At 40.8% G+C, this 18,735-nt stretch overlaps 1 protein-coding gene and 1 non-coding gene across 6 annotated transcripts in view; one reads left to right on the forward strand and one right to left on the reverse strand.

Moving 5' to 3' along the window:
- Positions 1-18,735, reverse strand: part of MYOF (myoferlin) — a 178,939-nt gene that overhangs the window by 78,580 nt on the left and 81,624 nt on the right. For 3 of the 5 annotated variants that reach the window (XM_061402819.1, XM_061402821.1, XM_061402823.1), the window contains exons 13-19: positions 17,025-17,128; positions 14,445-14,513; positions 14,307-14,350; positions 11,746-11,828; positions 8,511-8,549; positions 6,376-6,500; positions 3,517-3,633 (exon numbers count right to left, since the gene is read on the reverse strand). In XM_061402819.1, coding sequence (XP_061258803.1) covers positions 3,517-3,633; positions 6,376-6,500; positions 8,511-8,549; positions 11,746-11,828; positions 14,307-14,350; positions 14,445-14,513; positions 17,025-17,128 — 581 coding nt within the window. The remainder of the gene's footprint in view (positions 1-3,516; positions 3,634-6,375; positions 6,501-8,510; positions 8,550-11,745; positions 11,829-14,306; positions 14,351-14,444; positions 14,514-17,024; positions 17,129-18,735) is intronic. The other 2 variants (XM_061402820.1, XM_061402822.1) reach the window with 1 other exon arrangement.
- On the forward strand, positions 1,084-1,156 carry TRNAE-UUC (transfer RNA glutamic acid (anticodon UUC)). The gene has a single exon. It is a non-coding gene; the product is annotated as a tRNA-Glu (tRNA).

Below are 18,735 nucleotides of genomic sequence, written 5' to 3' on the forward strand. Positions count from 1 at the left end.
TCTGTGGGAAGGAGCTCTCTTTGAACACACCACTCTCCCAGCACTTCCATGAGTTCATCAACCCATGTACCCCTCCATAAAATCCCCGAACCCTGTACTCTGGGGATTTTATGGAGGCTTCATACTACAGGCACGATCAACAATTAACCCAATTTCTAGCCCCTCTCTGAAAGATGTGGAGGGGTCGGGCTGAAAGTTCCAAGCTACTAATGATGGCTTGGTGAGCAGCCCCCATTCAGGAGCCCACCAAGTCACCTCATTAGAACAAAAGACTTTATCACCCAGGAAAGCCAAGAGATTCAGGAACTCTATGTCAGGAATCAAAGACTAAATATGAGAACAAAAGATGCTCACAAGTGCTCTTATCACTTAGAAAATCACAAAGGTTTTAGGAGTTCTGTGTCAGGAACCAGAGACAAATATATATTATATTATTTCAGGGCTTCCCTAGTAGCTCAGCCAAGAGATTTAGGAACTCTATGTCAGGAATCAAAGACCAAATATGAGAACAAAAGATGCTCACAAGTGCTCTTATCACTTAGAAAATCACATAGGTTTTAGGAGTTCTGTGTCAGGAACCAGAGACAAATATATATTATTTCAGGGCTTCCCTGGTAGCTCAGACAATAAAGAATCTACCTGCAATGCAGGAGGCCTGGGTTTGATCCCTGAGTCAGAAAGTTCCCCTGGAGAAGGAAATGGCAACCCATCCAGTATTCTTGCCTAGAGAATTCCATGGACAGAGGAACCTGGTGGGCTATAATCCATGGGGTCGCAAAGAGTTGGACAAGACTGAGTGAATAACACTTATTTCACAGGGACCAAGTTGCCCTTTTGTTGAAGCCTCTTCAACTCTACCAGAAAGTTTCATCACTTGTAAATAAATCACAAGATCTTTTTAGGTGTGACAAAGGTCATGATTACATTCCAGGCTGACCACTGTCATGAAAGGATCCTCCCAGCAATTGCACAGATCTGCTCATCTCACTCTCTTTCTGGACTCCTGGTAGCTTGAAGAGTGAGTGTATCCTTGGAATCTCAGCTCCTCTCCTGCTTTTTAATATTGTTGGGACGTGGGGGACTTCCCTGGTAGTCCAGTGGTTAAGACTCTGCACTTTCACTTCAGGGGACCCAGGTTTAATCCCTGGGCAGGGAACTAAGGTCCTGCATTCCTCAAGGTATAACCAAAAATAAATAAATAAATAAAAATCTAAAAAAGGCAAAAACAAAACTCATTGACTGGGCATGAAACAAACTCCCATAATTTGGGAGTTTTAAATATTTTGGGGATTTGGGTTCATGTAGGTCATTTTTATTTTTATTACATTTATGTAATATTTTATTTATTTATTTAAAATATAAATAAATATTTATTTATAAAATTTTATTAAAAATTTTGTGAGCTGGGGAGGAGGTTGGATGGGGTGGTATGTGTGTTAAGTGTTAGTCCCTTATTATTTAATACTAATTAAATTATTGTTTAATTATTATTGATTTAATAATAATTAAATTACTATTTAATTAAATCCAGGTCTCCTGCAATGGAGGCAGATCCTTTACCATCTGAGCCATCAGGGAATGGGTGGTAGAACCCAGCAGAGAGGCCTGAGGGTGGGGGTGGACATCAATGAGCTGGCTGCTCTGAGAAACAATTCAGATTTCTAGAACATGTACTGACCCACCCACGAGTCTTAGAAATAATCAGAGAAGAGATGGCATATATATATGTATGTATCCACACACACACACATAATGCAGTATTACTCAGGCACAAGAAGGAAGAAAATTCTCTATTTGCCTAACAACACGGATGAACCTTGAGGGCATTATGCTAAGTAGGGTAGACTGAGAAAGACAGATACTGTGTGATACACATACATGTAGAATCTAAAAATGCTGAACTCCTAGAAGCAGAGAGTAGAATGGTCATTACTAGGGGCTGGGAAAATTGAGGAGATGTTGGTCAAAGGGTACAGAGCTGCATTTAGAAGATGAGTAAGTTCTGGAGATCTAATGCACAGCATTGTAATACTACATTATATACTTCAAAGTTGCTAAGAGACTAGATCTTAAATGTTCTCACCACAAAATATGATAGTTCTATGACACGAGAGAAGTGTTAGCTAACAGTAAGGTGCTATTCATACTGAATGTATGGGCTTCACAGGTGGCACTAAATGCATCAAACCAGCACACTGTACATCTTAAACTTCCATAATGTTATATGTTAGATAATATTTTTAAAGTTCAAAACCAAAAAAGTAGACTACCATGATTTATCAAAAACAAAAAACAAAAAACCAGCAACAGTCATAATAATGGTATAGAATGTACTAGAAACAATTCAGTGAGTAACAGAGACAGGGTTAATTTAACATTGAGCTATCACACATGCTAACAAATCTGTACTGCATATGGCAATTAGTTTACAAGGAAAATTGACCATTTAATTGTTTCATGATGGGAATGTTTTTCTTTGTATTTATTGCCTTGAATTAATTACACTATTTGAATTTACTAGGAAAAAAAATCACATCTGTGGCTCTCTGTCTTGCGAATCATGGGTGTTACGCAGAAGTGTCTCCATACTGGGGAAGGAGCTGATTTATAGAAAGAAAAAGAAATAAGGACTGGGTACTTCCCTAGCGGTCCAGTTGCTAAGACTCTGCGCTCCTAATGTACGGGACTTGGTTTCACCCCTGGCCAGGGAACTAGATCCCACACATTGCAAATAAAGATCCCACATAGCATAACTAAAAGAACCCGCATGCTGCAACTAAGGCCCGGCACAGCCACTGAAATAAATAAATATTAAAAAACAAGGACCTATTGTATAGCACAGGGAACTATACTCAACACTTTTATAATAACCTATAAGGGAAAAGAATCTGAAAAAGAATATATATAACTGAATCCCTGTGCTAGACACCTGAAACCAACACAGCACTGGAAATCAAACATACTTCAATTAAAAAAAATTTTTTTAAGAAAAAAGGAAAAATATAAGAGTGGAAAAGGTGAGCTTGGAAGACTTCCTGTCTTTGAGAAGGACTGGGGGCTCAATGTCTACTGTAATGTGGGCATTAATATAAACATGGCCTCACATGCTACAAAGCCTGAGATATGGTAGTTACTTCTGAAGATGGAAGTGACTTTTAATGGCTGCTATACCATCTGGAATGGCTCTTGCGGCCACGTCCCCATGACACACCCAAGCCCAATTAGCACACAAGGCATTCTGTTTGGGGGGTATCACTGCATTTGCCAGCTTTCAGCAGGGTATTAACATCTCAAAGCAAGTCTCATCACCCCCATAGGCTATGATAGACAGACCAAGAGGGTGTTGAGGGGCTCTTGTTATGACTCCTGTCTCTCCCCCTCTGCCACAGCTGACCCTCCAGTCCCTGGACATCCCCTTCAGACCTGCTGACTAAGGCAGGCCAACACTAGCCCTCCACCACCCTCTCTCTACAATATCCTTTCCATACCACATGCTATTCACACACCAACATTTACCTCAACAACCAGCAGGTCATCATGCGAAATGGACTCAAGCTTTTTATCTGGTGGTGTCTTTTCAAGTAAAGTGCTTAATTCAACCAAGATTCTGCCTCTGTAGGCAACTCCTTCCCCCTGAAAGGCAACAGTGCAGGATTATTCTTCCAGGCATGAACAACAATCAAAAGCTCTCTCTAGCGGGCTAACCTAGCTACAACTTCAAATTTCTCCTTTCCAAAATGAACCAGTCAGTAACTCTCTCAGCTGGTCTTTGTTATCTGAGAGAAGAACCAATGACTTCAGGAAGGATCCCAGAGACAGCCAGGGTAGTCAGGGCTAAAAGGGATTTTAGTCATGGCTGGGGTCAGAGGCTTTCAAGCCTTGCTTAGATCTGAAAGGGGTTCCCAGGGGCTGAGGTGGGAGTGGAAGGGGCTTGAAATCTCCCTCACTCTACTTCAGGTCTGCATTTGTCTGCATTAACTTGGCTCCTTTTCTCAGAATAGGGAGGCAGCCATGTTGGCAATCAGGGCAAGTCTCAGAGGAGTCAGGAAATAAAAGAGGAAGATGTTCTGGGTGTGGTGGAGTGTGAGGATGAATTGCGGATACTCCTTCCAACACACTCAGTAGTGTTAGCAGGAGAACCCTCTGTAGAGGAAGGGAAGGCTTCCACCTCCACTGCCAGCCCTCTACCCCCACCTTCACCCCCAGGGCTTTCTCTCTACCCTAGTTCCCTTCTTGGGCTTTGGCAGCTAACCAAAAGACAGTACTTGGGCTTCTAACGTGGTGGAAAGACCACCTCCCACCTCTGGGCCTCCATGTCTTCATCTAGAAGATGAAGAGGTTGGATAACATCAGGGATAGCAATATCAAGCATGTCACTTTCAATCTTTCAGCAAATTCCTAGAATATGGCATTCGACAGAATTCTGAGATAGCACTTTTGCTTTTTGGAAAGAGTCAACATTGATTACTGACATCTGCCCTAAGTCTAGGAAGGGGGAATGGCCATGCTCAGTTCAGTTGCTCAGTCGTGTCCGACTCTTTGTGACCCATGAACCACAGTATGTCAGGCCTCCCTGTCCATCACCAGCTCCCAGAGTCTACCCAAACCCATGTTCACTGAGTCAGTGATGCCATCCAACCATCTCATCCTCTGCCGTCCCCTTCTCCTCCTGCCCTCAATCTTTCCCAGCATAGGGTCTTTTCAAATGAGTCAGCTCTCCACATCAGATGGCCAAAGTATTGGAGTTTCAGCTTCAACATCAGTCCTTCCAACGAACTCCCAGAACTGATCTCCTTTAGGATGGACTGGTTGGATCTCCTTGCAGTCCAAGGGACTCTCAAGAGTCTTCTCCAACACCACAGTTCTAAAGCATCAATTCTTTGGCGCTCAGCTTTCTTTATCGTCCAACTATCACATCCATACATGACCACAGGAAAAACCATAGCCTTGACTAGACAGACCTTTGTTGACAAAGTAATATCTCTGCTTTTGAATATGCTATCTAGGTTGGTCATAACTTTTCTTCCAAGGAGTAAGCATCTTTTAATTTCATGGCGGCAATCACCGTCTGCAATGATTTTGGAGCCCCCCAAAATAGAGTCTGACACTGTTTCCCCATCTATTTGCCATGAAGTGATGGGACCAGATGCCATGATCTTCGTTTTCTGAATGTTGAGCTTTAAGCCAACATTTTTACTCTCCACTTTCACTTTCATCAAGAGGCTCTTTAGTTCCTCTTCACTTTCTGCCATAAAAGTGGTGTCATCTGCATATCTGAGGTTATTGATATTTCTCCCAGCAATCTTGATTCCAGTTTGTGCTTCTTCCAGCCCAGCGTTTCTCATAATGTACTCTGCATATACATTAAATAAGCAGGGTGACAACATACAGCCTCGACGTACTCCTTTTCCTATTTGGAACCAGTCTGTTGTTCCATGTCCAGTTCTAATTGTTGCTTCCTGACCTGCATACAGGTTTCTCAAGAGGCAGGTCAGGTGGTCTGGTATTCCCATCTCTTTCAGAATTTTCCACAGTTTATTGTGATCCACACAGTCAAAGACTTTGGCATGGTCAATAAAGCAGAAATAGATGTTTTTCTGGAACTCTCTTTGCTTTTTTGATGATCTAGAGAATGTTGGCAATTTGATCTGGTTCCTCTGCCTTTTCTAAAACCAGCTTGAACATCTGGAAATTCATGGTTCATGTATTGCTGAAGTCTGACTTGAAGAATTTTGAGCATTACTTTACTAGTGTGTGAGATGAATATTTTTGTGCAGCAGTTTGAACATTCTTTGGCATTGCCTTTCTTTGGGATTGGAATGAAAACTGACCTTTTCCAGTCCTGTGGCCACTGCTGAGTTTTCCAAATTTGCTGGCATATTGAGTGCAGCACTTTCACAGCATCATCTTTTAGGATTTGAAATAGCTCAACTGGAATTCCATCACCTCCACTAGCTTTGTTCGTAGTGATGCTTCCTTCCTAAGGCCATGCTATGCGTTTGCAACTGCTATGTGAGATGACCTCAGGATCCTTGCCTATCCTGCATTCTAAGACTTGAGGAACATGAGATTTCCATCCTTCAACACTTAATCAGAGACTTCCCTGGTGGTCCAGCTGTTAAGACATCTTGTTTCTACTGCAGGGGACACAGGTTCGATCCCTAGTCAGGGAACTAAGATCCCACATGCCAGGAGGCCAAAAAATAGAAAACAAAACCAAAACCAAGAAACAACCACAAAAAAACACCCTACTGGTCATCTGGTGGGCCTCTGAGGGTAGGGAGGTCTCCTAAATATGAGACGTAATGATAACCATTAGAAAAAGGAATTTGGAATCAGTGCTCATTAATAACACACCTTAATTGAAGAACTAACCTTTCCAGAATTTAGCTCATCATAGGGATCTGGGAATCCCGTGTACTCTCGGGGGCTTCCATAAAGGTTCAGATAACATGGTCCAAAAGTTGGAACAAAGCCCACCTCTGTTTCTCCTGTATTCGCTGAGAAATAACATCATCGTTAGTATTTTAGGCTTTTAACACCATTCTGTTGAAATAAATATTAGTTATTAGTTAGCTGGGTGAGACAGTTTTCCTCCTTTTTGTGTTAGTTGTATTAGCGCAAATTGTAAACGCTTGTGAGACTTGCCATATTTCTCTTATCACTATAAAACACTAAATAAAAAACATTGAGGGGATAGTTCAGGTAAACATAAAGGTGATACTATTCAAATGAAAGAAGTTGATCTTCACATTTTTTGCAAGTTTATAATTGGCAATTGTAGCAAGCATGTCACTGACAACTGGGGTAGAGTATATTGTTTCAGGAAGTCATTTAAATGACTATCAGATTAATTTTATTTGTTCCTCCAAAATATCATTTAGTCTCAAGTAGTTAGTATAAATCTGGCAGATGATTTTAAAAATACAAGACATTTAAAATTTTTATATATAATAGTGAACTGTCTGCTTATGGTTATGGCCCTATGATATTCATAAGCAATGTGAAATTTCCATTCATGACATTCTATCTCTGATGAGGATCCAATATGCTTCTTATTTCTGCTACCTCGTCTCAGCAAGACTACTCCCCAGTGAAGGGCACTGAAGGCAATGTAAGAAATAGTGGAGTCAGAGAGACTGCAGGTGAAGACAGGGAAACACAAGAGCTGCCTTCAGCCATCCGAATGGCTCCCACATGGAAGAGGGATGGACCTGCTTCCAATAAGCAGGGGAAGGACCACTATTGGGAGCTACAAGGCGGCCAACGGTGGTTCACTCGATGTAAGGGTGATCTTTCTATGAATTAGTAGTGTCACACAGTGGGACAGATTGCATTGGGAGCAGAGGAAATATTAAGGCCAAGAGTTGTATTTTATCTTTCAGGATATAGTCAAAACTCTTCCTCTGTGGATGAGAGGTTGACCAGATCAACTCTATGGCCCTTTCCAACTCTATGTTTAAAACTAAGGCAGAAGGATAAATGTCAAGTAGTAGGTGAGTGGAGTACCTACTCAAACAGTTGAGCAAACTGTATACACTTGTAGTTAGCAATCTTTTTCACCTTTTTGAGGCTCTTTTGCATTTTGGACTTCTATTAAGTTGTCACTTTATATTTCCATTTTTAAACTTTAAATAGCTGCTATGTCTGTGACTACACTATAAATTCCTTTGGTGGGTGGGTAAGAATCAAGTGTGTTTTATTCTGAATCCTTAAACTCTTAGTCCTAGTTCTATCTTGGAGTACTACCACATAAATATTTTTTGATTGGTTGAATGAAGTATGATCAAATCTGCCATGTTTGTTACACACCTAAAGACCACTTAATAGTCATATAAAGTATGACTATAAGATAATGAAGTTGGATTTTTATAAACAAACAATAATGAGGCATTGTGCCAATAATATAAAGGCAGATGATAATACCTTAATTTTGCAGTTTGCAAGCTTTCTTGTATGCAATCCCTTTTTCCCCTCTCACTACAACCTTGGGTGGTTAGAATGGCAGGGAGTATCAGGGTTTGTTTTTTTTTTTTTTGAAAGAAGGCAAATTTCTCTAAATCACAAAGTCTTCATCTATTAGGGAAACAACATCTGCTGTAAGAGGGTTGTAAGGTCAAGTGTGAGCACATTGAGCAAACTTGCAAAGAATGGCAAATGTTGTGCAAACCAAGGACATGCTATGATCCCACAGAGTTGGAAGATGACTCTTCAAGGTACAAAGTGGGAAAAAAAATGTTATACAATTATTTACAGTGAAGCCAGGAGGGTATATATCTAGGTGAAAACATGAGGCATGTAGCAAAGCCCAGTTAGCCCATTTGCTTAAACTCAGCTTTGCAGGACAACCATACAACAGTAATACAAAAATTGTTACTCTAACACAACTATATTTAAGACAATAAAATGTAAGTAAAAAAAAAAGTGCTAAAGCAATCAGTTGATAAGTTCTGAATAAGATAATAATAAACAGAAAGATCTAGAAGATAGCAAAATTACAAAGCATAAACCTGTATACGATGCAGCCCCAGATCCCGAGGATGAGAAATCTATGTAGTAAAAATACCATTGGTTAAACAATAAGAGAAACACAGGCATTATAAAGAGACATTGAAAAAGTTAATCAAATCCAACAATAGGTAAGCGGTTTAGCAACACCAGGAAAATCCCAAATCCAGACTCAAATCACATGACCCTTTTGTCATTTATACAAATATCACCAGCAGTTAAATACAAAATGGCTCGAGACTCTGACACCCGGTAGCATGGCCACACAGGAAATAGCCCAACCTCATCAGCCCCAAAGCAGTGAAGCATCTGAGAGCCAGCTTCCCACCATCATAGGAGGCCTGGGGAAGTTACCAACATTCCATAATTTTAATAAAACATTTACATGTCTCATCTCTGACTTAGCTAGGACTAAGACCAGACAACCCAAGTTAATTTAGTAGAAGGCTGTGTAAACAAAGGCCTATAGTTACCAATACATTATCCTGTTTCTTGGCAGGGAATGGCTACTGCTCACTGTTACTCTGAGACCCTATCATAGACTGTCTTGTAGGGCCTGCAGTGAAAGAAGGTCTCAGAGACAGAGGCTGGCACTGCTTGTAACAATTCATTTGTAGTTCTTCTGGATATTACCATCATACCACTAAGGCAAATGTTTATTCCATTATTTCTTGGATAATTATTTTTAGGTGATATTTAATGACTTCCTGCTAATGATAAATGAGTTAAAGTGATTTTTACGCTTCCTCCCATAGACTTCATAGCGTGATTTTAATTACTCTATTGGTTGCCTTTGACCAATAAATTCCATCTAATCTTTAACCAGTTTATCTACCCAATATTTAATCTAACCTTTAAAAACTTTTTTAATTGGAGGATAATTGCTTTAACAATATCGTGTTAGTTTCTGCCATACATCAACAGGAATCAGCCATAAGTAAACACATGTCCCCTCCCTCCTGAACCTCCCTCCCATCTCCTACAGCATCCCACCCTTCTAGGTTGTCACAGAGCACCAGGTTTGAGCTCCCTGCATCTACAGAAAATTCCCACTATCCCACTACTACATATAGTAGTGTATATGTTTCAGTGTCATTCTTTCAATTCATCCCTCCCTCTCTCCCACTGTGTCCACAAGTCTGCTCTCAGTGTCTACAACTCCACTGCTGCTCTGTACATAGGTTCATCCGTACCATCTTTCTCGATTCCATACATATGCATTAATATGTGATATTTTTCTCTTTCTGACTTACTTTACTCTGTATAATAGGCTCTAGGTTCATCCACCTCATTAGAACTGACTCCAATGTGTTCCTTTATATGGTTGAGTAATATTCCATTGTGTATACGAACCAGCGTTTCTTTATCCACTCATCTGTCTAATCTAACCTTTACATCTGGATCCTTCACTTGATAAGAAGTTAATAGCATGCCCACCCTCTCCAACCTTCCACTTCTTTTCACTTCTAAGCTCTATCTCCTGTACTTTTACATTGTAAGAGGTGCTATTTACCTTCTCTTTAGAGCTTTGACTACAAGTTTTTTTTTTAATTTTTTAACTTTACAATATTGTATTGGTTTTGCCATATATCAATATGAATCTGCCACAGGTATACACATGTTCCCCACCCTGAACCCCCCTCCTTCCTCCCTCCCTGTACCATCCCTCTGGGTCGTCCCAGTGCACCAGCCCCAAGCATCTAGTATCGTGCATTGAACCTGGACTGGCGACTCGTTTCATATATGATATTAGACATGTTTCAACGCTTTGACTACAAGTTTAACAAAAATATTTTAGAGACAATGAATAGTGCTCACATTATAACAACCACATAAGTATTCTCTGCAGTGAAAAGAAGAATTGTAATTACATTTCTTTTGTTACAGGTCCAGCAACATGGTCCCCTATGCCACTTAGCAGACAATGCTTAGATGGACTGTCTGTCTCACCTTCTACCAGTTGCTTAAAATAATGCTATACCTGACTTTATATTTGGACTATTATCTTCTTGGTTCAACTCTTTATTTCTCTCAAAATTTCTAATGCCTTTTTCTTCTTCTTGAGAAAGAAAATCTATATCTTTTTCATCAAGTCTCTATTATATTTCAGATTCTTTTTCATATTATCTATTGCTTGGCTTACAGTGTCTTTTTTAAAAAACCTATAATGCAGGAAACCTGGGTTCAATCCCTGGGTCAGGACGATCCCCTGGAGGAGAAGGGCATGGCAACCCACTCCAATATTCTCGCCTGGAGAATCCCCATGGACAGAGGAATCTGATGGGCTACAGTTCACGGGGTCGCAAAGAGCTGGACATGACTGAGTGACTAAGAACATAAAGTCCTCTCTTAAACAAGATGAGGATAAGAGAAATCTTAAGTTCTCTAAAACAAAAATTTGCCTCAAATTTTCTCATTTTATTCAATATGTTTAATCAAGTGATAATTATAGGAATTTTTGTTATTTTTATTTTAGTAACGAACAATAAGCTGCTGATGATAGTAATGGGTTAACACTAAATTTTTCTGATCATCTTAATTTATTCCTTCATTCCCTATTACAGTTTCACACATATGCACAGAACTAGAATACCAGGTATAGGCAATTAGTTCTCAATACATAAAACAACAAAAAGAAAAGTATATTGGTTATCAATGCTTGTTAGCATAAAATGTATGAAAACGAAATACACAATATCTAGAGTGGAGATTACACGGTTCAAATGCCATCTGACCTCACTCCTGCCTAGGAATATTGTTATATATATGGGTGGACTGATGTCAATGCCACTTGAAAAGAAAAAAAAAAAGGTGCTCTTTATATTGACACTCAAAAATCTGCAAAACACCTACTGGGAAAGTTTTTGGATTGAAGTAAGAAAGTTAAAATTTTTAAACTCAAATCATTGATGTCTTGTCTTAGTCACTCATTGTGTGGGACTCTTTGTGACCCCACGGACTGCAGCCCGCCAGGCTCCTCTGTCCATGGGGACTCTCCAGGCAAGAATACTGGAATGGGTTGCCATTTCCTTCTCCACAAATAGTTGATCGTTACCCCAGTTATTAATTACTAATCTATTATTTTGCTGATCACCATCAAAACATCACTGAAATGGTTCACTAGACTCATCTCATTTGGCTTTTAAGAAACCAGGTCTGTTGCCAGGTGGCTGCCCAGTTCATTCTCTCTCCAGAAGTTCTCCGCCCTGTCCCATTCCTGCTCCCTGTGTGACTCACCTTCCACTTCCCCACCAGAGGCAGCAATTTTAGAGAGGTGCAGATACGTTGTTCCAACAACATCATTTTTGGTAAGACGGTCCCTGTGTTAAAAAAACAGGTTAAGACCTCCACCTATGAAGACAGATCTTTGTTTCAACAATAGATCTGGAAAAGACCCTAGATCTCAGAAATCACCCTGTCCAGTGGGCCTCAGGCGTCACTGCACTTTAAAATCACCTGGAAACCACCACTGCTCCCCTGGCCCCCACCCCACACCACCTCTAATTTCCTATTGAAGCTTTGACTCAATGAAAGCAGAGATGAAGAACAAGAGTTTGCATTTATAACAAGTATATATCCCAACTTATTCTTACACAGATGGTCCTCCAACAACCCTCTGAGAAATGTTGATCTAACCGGACAACTAATTTCAGCTGGAAACAGATTTTTATAGAGGCCCAGGAATTTGCCTATGGTCACACTCAGTACTGTTGTCATGAAGTGAATGGGTCAGTTATAGGCACCTAACATGATGAGGGTAATAAAAATCTCACTACACAGAATAAGTGTTTGTATCTTATTTTATCACGTTCATACTGATTACTATGATGGTTTAAAAATTACAACAGGCTTTTCTAAGGGTCCCTCATAGGGGAAAAAATTCCCTTTCAATTCAATTCAAATATTTCTTGATTATCTACTGTGTGACTTCATTTGCTTGTCTATAACCTAAATCTTATCTATGTTGTTGGATAAGTTTGCTCACTGTAAGTACATGCAACTTTGTGTATCTGTCTGTATCGTAGAGAGTTCGTGAGCCTAACTCGTGAAGTGGTCTCTAGCTGGGCACACAGTAAGTGTAACAAACAGGTTTATATTAATAACATCTTCTGTTTAATTTCTTCTCTTTATTTCATCTAGTGTCATACTCACTCTGAAGTTTAGAACTCCACAGAAGGGAGGAAAGTTTGACTCAGTATTTTGAGGAAAGATTATACTATAGTATATTATTATATATTATAGCAATACTATGTTATATATATTATATGGTTTAATAAAATTAGGTTACAGAAAGTGACTAACAACAGTATACATGAGGAAAAAAAGTTATTATTTGGGGGTTATTAAGCCACATGTGTGGAACTTGCATCCTCTCAGTCCGTCCAGAAGCCTCTAGACTACATTTCAAGAATCCTTAGCTTTCCCTCAGTTGTGCAAACACCTATAGGGTATATAATGAAAGATCTGGATCCAAGGAGTCCCCAGTTAAACAGGGTCTCTCTGCACATCTGAATCTACCATTGCTTTGGAGAGGGCCGACTAGATCAGGGAAAAACCCACATCTGCTGTGACCATGGGGGACTCTAGGATGACTCAGCCAGCGATCCTCCCACTCTGGCATCAGCAGGCTGGAGTGGTCGTCTGCGCTATATAGGGCTCAAACACACTCTGGAGAGTTCTGGAGGCCCCTGGAGCACCTTTGGGGTGTCAACTGAGGGTCCAAGTGACTTAAAACAAGCTCACACTCATTGAAAGGGGCATTTTGTCCTCAGACCCCTTTATGGACTTCAATGAACTATGCTGTGGCTACTGAACAAAATAAAGCCTTCTCCCCTCCTCCCAATGTGTCCTGTTACCATAGTGCCAAGAGGGAACTAACATGGAAGTCAAATACATTTAGCCAAAGGAAAAATCAGGGCCAGACAGGTTGGGAACCCAGCTGAGTCACTGAGTGACTGTGGGCAAGTCACCTGACCTCTCTGAGCCTCAGTCTTCATCTGCAAAATGAACTAATAATAGTCTCCATTCCATAGGGTTCCTCTAAAGAGTAAATGGAATAGTGTAGGGAAGGCAAGAGGCCAGCACCTGCTACTAGTAGTGCTCAGAACAAGCGGCTGACATCATAGCAAACACTGATGATGGTGGTGCTGTCGTGATGGTGCCAGCACCAGTAATGATGCCAGCACCAGCGATGGTGCCAGCATCAGTGATGGTGCTATTTATCTTTTCTACTCTCGGGGAGCTAAGCGCTGCCAACTGAATGCCCCATCCAACTAGAATACACCCAAGAATCGCCTCATTACGGCTGATCGTTGCTAGGATGTTGGTCTAGTATAAAGTCCATCAGAAACTTTCAACAAATTTTCTCTGCATTCGATCACATAGGAAGCTCTGTCCAATTTCCCTTCTAACAATGACAGAGAACAGCTCTCAATGTTTTGATTAATTCGTCCCTAGAAATAGTTTACTCCATTTCTGAAGTCTATTTTGGACAGCCCAATAGTATTTAAAGCCTTAATTTCTTATCTTGGGGTATATTCAGATCACTTTTCCTTCCTTTTGTTCATGAGCAGTTGAACCAAGATATCCAAAGCTTTTCTGCAACAGCTACTGTTACTATTTTTACTGTTACTATTTTTAAAGAAAACACCTGATTCAAGGAGCAGTGTACCACTTCTGTCTGGAAGAAAAGCAAATGTCCTGAAAAGTAAGGGTTAGACCATCTAAAGTAAAGTTTCTTCAAATCCAAATATTTACCTCTCCAATTTGCAATTAGACACAAGTCTTTTTTAACTCACCAGTCATATATTGTCAGTTTTATTTTTTCACACACTGAAGGAAACTGTTAAAAGAGAAAAAAAAAGTAGTTATTTCTCAACTTATTCAGTACCTACTAGGGTATCCTTACTTTTTTCTAAAAGAAAAGAAAGCCAAACCTTGATCTGAAGATTAACGACTTGATTCCACTCAGGGTTTGCATTTTTCTCAATTATGTTCGTGCAAACCTGTAAAATCATCAAAACAGAGTAGGTATTCAAATTTCTAATTTTGGAAAGTTTATAATATATGCACAGTGGATTATGATTCTAGCATACTTATGTTATAGACTTGGTCACTCAGTCGTGTCCAACTCTTTGCAACCCCATGGAATATACAGTCCATGGAATTGTCCAGGCCAGAATACTGAAGTGGGTAGCCGTCCCCTTCCCAGGGGATCTTCCCGACCCAGGAATTGAACCCAGGTCCCACACGTTGCAGGCAGATTCTTTACCAGCTGAGCCACCAGGGAAGCCCATAGACTTGGTAACTGCATTAAAGTTTTCTTAATGACAATTTGGTAAAATAGGACATGGATTTAGTATACTGATCTTTGCCTCTTCTATGCACTAAGAGCTAGTTTCTAATTGCCAAATTTTAATATTGGATTAGTGTAATGATGCAACAGTTGCTATTTAGTGAGCCCTTGTTCTTTAGTTGTTAAGTGGTACCCAGCTCTTTTGCAACCCCACAGATTGTAGTCCGCCAGGCTCCTCTGTCCATGGGATTTCCCAGCCAAGAAAACTGCCGTGGGTTGCTGTTTCCTTCTCCAGGGGATCTTCCCAACCCAGGGATCGAACCCAGGTCTCCTGCATTGGCAGGTGGACACTTGCTACATACTGCCTGATACACATCTCTTCACTAAAATGTCCAAACATATCTTTTGATCCTGCCCACCAGCCCTTCTCCCTGCTCCCCAAACTAGCTGCTGTCTTTCCATTGTTGTTCGCAAGGGTGTTCAGATTTGAACCAGAATCAGTCACAACCCCTCTCTTTCCTTCACGTGCCTCATCCAATCCATCAGAAAATGCTGACATCCCTATTTTCATCTGGTCTTGCCCCAGATGCCTGTGGTTGGTTCCCATCTGGATGCCCACTTCCTCTCCTGCCTCCTCACTTTCATGTCATTCCCCGTGTAGCATCATCAGTCAGTTCCCAGGGGTACTTAGGATACTAAGTCCTGATTCATCCTCTGCCTGATAAAACCCTGCCTGCCCACCTCACCTCATCTTTCTGAGCTCATCTCTTGGTTTCGTCCCTTTCTTGCTCCACCCCAGCCATGTTGGCATTCATCCACTGTGAACATATCTCCTCCCTGGGGTCTTTACATCTGCTCTTCTTTCTGCCTGGAAGCCCTCCCCCTGCCAATATCTCTGCATTTTCCAGGCCTCTGTTCAAATGTCACTTCCTCCAAGATATCCCACTTGATAAACTAACTGGAAACCCCTCCAAACACCCTGCACCCATCACTTCTTGTCCCCTGCTTTATTTTCTGCTTAGTACTCAGCACTAACCGAAATTACACAACTTTTTATTTGCTTGCTTATTGTTGTCCCTTCTCTCACACAGTAAGCTCCATGAGAGTAAAGACTGCTCCACTCACTTCTCTATCTCCAAAGGGAGGGACAGTGTCTGATACTTAGCAGGCTCCTGCTGTTTACTTCCTGAATTAATTAACTCTTTCAACAATCCTATGAGATTATCCTTATCCTCATATATAATTCAGGAAATTGAGACTCAGAGGTTAAAGAATTTGACTTCACTTGCTATGGAGTGAGGTGAAGTCTGAATTTAAATCTGGCCTCGTTTAGCTCTAGAACTGAGACTTTTTCTGCCATCTCCCACTGACTCTCCTGGGACATAACTCTGTGTGTGTGTGTGTGTGTGTGTGTGTGTGTGTGTGTGTGTTGCCTTCACATACACTTGGTTCCAATATGTAGTAAATGGTACTTCCTCACACCTAGAACTGATTGTGGTACATCGTTATTCTACTATGGAATCCCACTCTACAATCTTTGACCATTTTTGTAGGTAAAAGTGGTAGTTACATGTGTTCCTACAACAAGAGTCCCTCAGCTCTTATTAGAGGACTGAGATGGGTTCCCCTGCCAGACTCTCCAGTTTCTGCAGCTCATTGGAACATGGTGAGTAATAAACATGATAGAAATGGGTACCCGGGTACTGGAGGCTCTCCTCTACACAGCGGTCCCTAATCTTTTTGGCATCAGGGACCAGTTTTGTAAAAGACAATTTTCCCATGGACAGGGGATGGAGGTGGCTTCAGGATGATTCAAGTGCATTACATTTATTATGCACTTTTTTCTGTTGTTATTACATCAGCTCCACTTCAGATCGCCAGGCATTAGATTTCAGAGGGTGGGAACTCCTGCCACATTGACCAGGGATCACTGTTGCTGGTTAGGGACTTTACCTAGGAGTAAGATAACGCTGGGGCCTGGGAATTGTTTCTACTCTTACAAAAGACCACGTCTTTCTAACCTGAGTCTGGCATACTTTCCACTCCAAAATAAACCTCTAAGATGACTGACATGCTCAGAGTCTGATAATCTGTGTTCCTGCACAGTGCCCAGCTCATCAGGGGGCTACTTAAAAAAGATTAAGCAGGAAATCAGTCAAAGAAAGCATGGTGGTTTAAATACATGTTTCTAGAGGCATCGACACTGAGGTCACATACAAACCTTTTTTCCGGCAAAGGAAACTTCTACAAAAGGGTCCACTAGGTTCTTCTTATCAGCGACGCCTCCAAATATTTCCTTCACTGTCTGTGAGAAGGCATCATCCACTGGAAAGGAACACGTCACAGAAGAAATCAAATCTGATTCTCTTAAGAGAACAGAAATCACTCAGCAAAATTAAAAATTGTCTCCTGTATGGAAAAACCATTGCAACGAGAATCATTCTGAAAAGTGGCAAGTACCAGTGGCACTGGATTGCAGAAATCCTTTGTCTTAGTTGAGAGAAAGAGAAAACATGTTCTCCCCACAAAATTTAAAAATTAACAGGAGCGTCTCAGAAAAAACAAATCAATAAATTACTATGTTGAGAATCAATCACTTACTGAGGAAACCAACAGAATAAAAAAGTCCATCCAAACAGGGTAATTAAAAACTGAGGCCTAGTTGTGATTTGGAAAATGTTCTTTAGGTCAACATATAGGCTTTATCTTTTCTTGAGTAACTCCAGGAAATTTAGCATAATCGTAATGTGTTTAATCACCTACAAACAACAGAACTCTGTTTTAACAAACTTAGAAGTGAATAGATCTTGCACTGTTGGTGGGAATGTAAATTGATACAGCCACTATGGAGAAGAGTAAGGAAGTTGCTTATAAAACTAAAAACAGAACTACCATATGACCCAGCAACCCTACTACTGGGCATATACCCTGAAGAAAACCATAATTCAAAAAGATACATGTACCCCAAAGTTTACTGCAGCACTATTTACAATAGCCAGGACATGGAAGCAACCTAGATGTCCACTGACAGATGAATGGATAAAGAAGATGTGGTACATGTATACAATGGAATATTCCTCAGCCATAAAAAGAAAAGAAATTGGGTCATTTCTAGTGATGTGGATGAACCTAGTGTCTGTCAGAGCTAAGTAAGTCAGAAGAAGAAAAACAACTATCATATATTGACACATACATATGGAATCTAGAAAAATGATACTGATAAACCTATTTGCAGGCAGGACTAGAGATGCAGACGTAGAGAATGGACTTGCGGACACAGCAGAGGAAGGGGAGGGTGGGTCAGAGAATAGCACTGATGTGCATACACTACCACGTGTAAAATAGCCAGTGGGAAGCTGCTGTATAGCACAGGGAACTCAGCTCAGTGCGCTATGAGGACCTAGAGGGGTGGGGGGAGGGGGAGGGAGGCACAGAGGGAGGGGGTGTATGTACACAGACAACTGATTCACTTTGTTATATGGCAGAAACTAACACAACATTGGAAAGTAATTATACTCCAATTTAAAAAAGTCAACAGAGTTCAGTTGAACAGGCCCAGCAGGTATTATAATGTGAGGTTTAATTTATTTACTTCATTTAAGATATTTCCAAGGGAAGGATGCTCTGGGGAGTCATTAGAGGGGAGGGGTTCCTGGAAAAGTAGCAAATCCTGAAGAGTTCCATGGCCTGTACAGTGGTGCTCCCTCCTGAGGATGGGGAGAGGGTCCTATGTCCCAGGGCCCAGCAGGAAGCAGGCACACCAGGCAAGGCAGAGAGGATGCCAGGTCCTTAGCAAGGACAGGCGAGCGACTAGATTAGCCTCTATGAATGGAAGCACTCTAAGTAATTCTCTTAAATGCACCCAATCTCTTAACACACTAGTGACAGACTTCTAGTTATTGGCACTTGCAACTTTGGCCCAGTCATTTTTA

The sequence above is a fragment of the Bos javanicus genome, chromosome 26, assembly GCF_032452875.1.
Source record: "Bos javanicus breed banteng chromosome 26, ARS-OSU_banteng_1.0, whole genome shotgun sequence".
Classification (NCBI taxonomy): domain Eukaryota; kingdom Metazoa; phylum Chordata; class Mammalia; order Artiodactyla; family Bovidae; genus Bos; species Bos javanicus.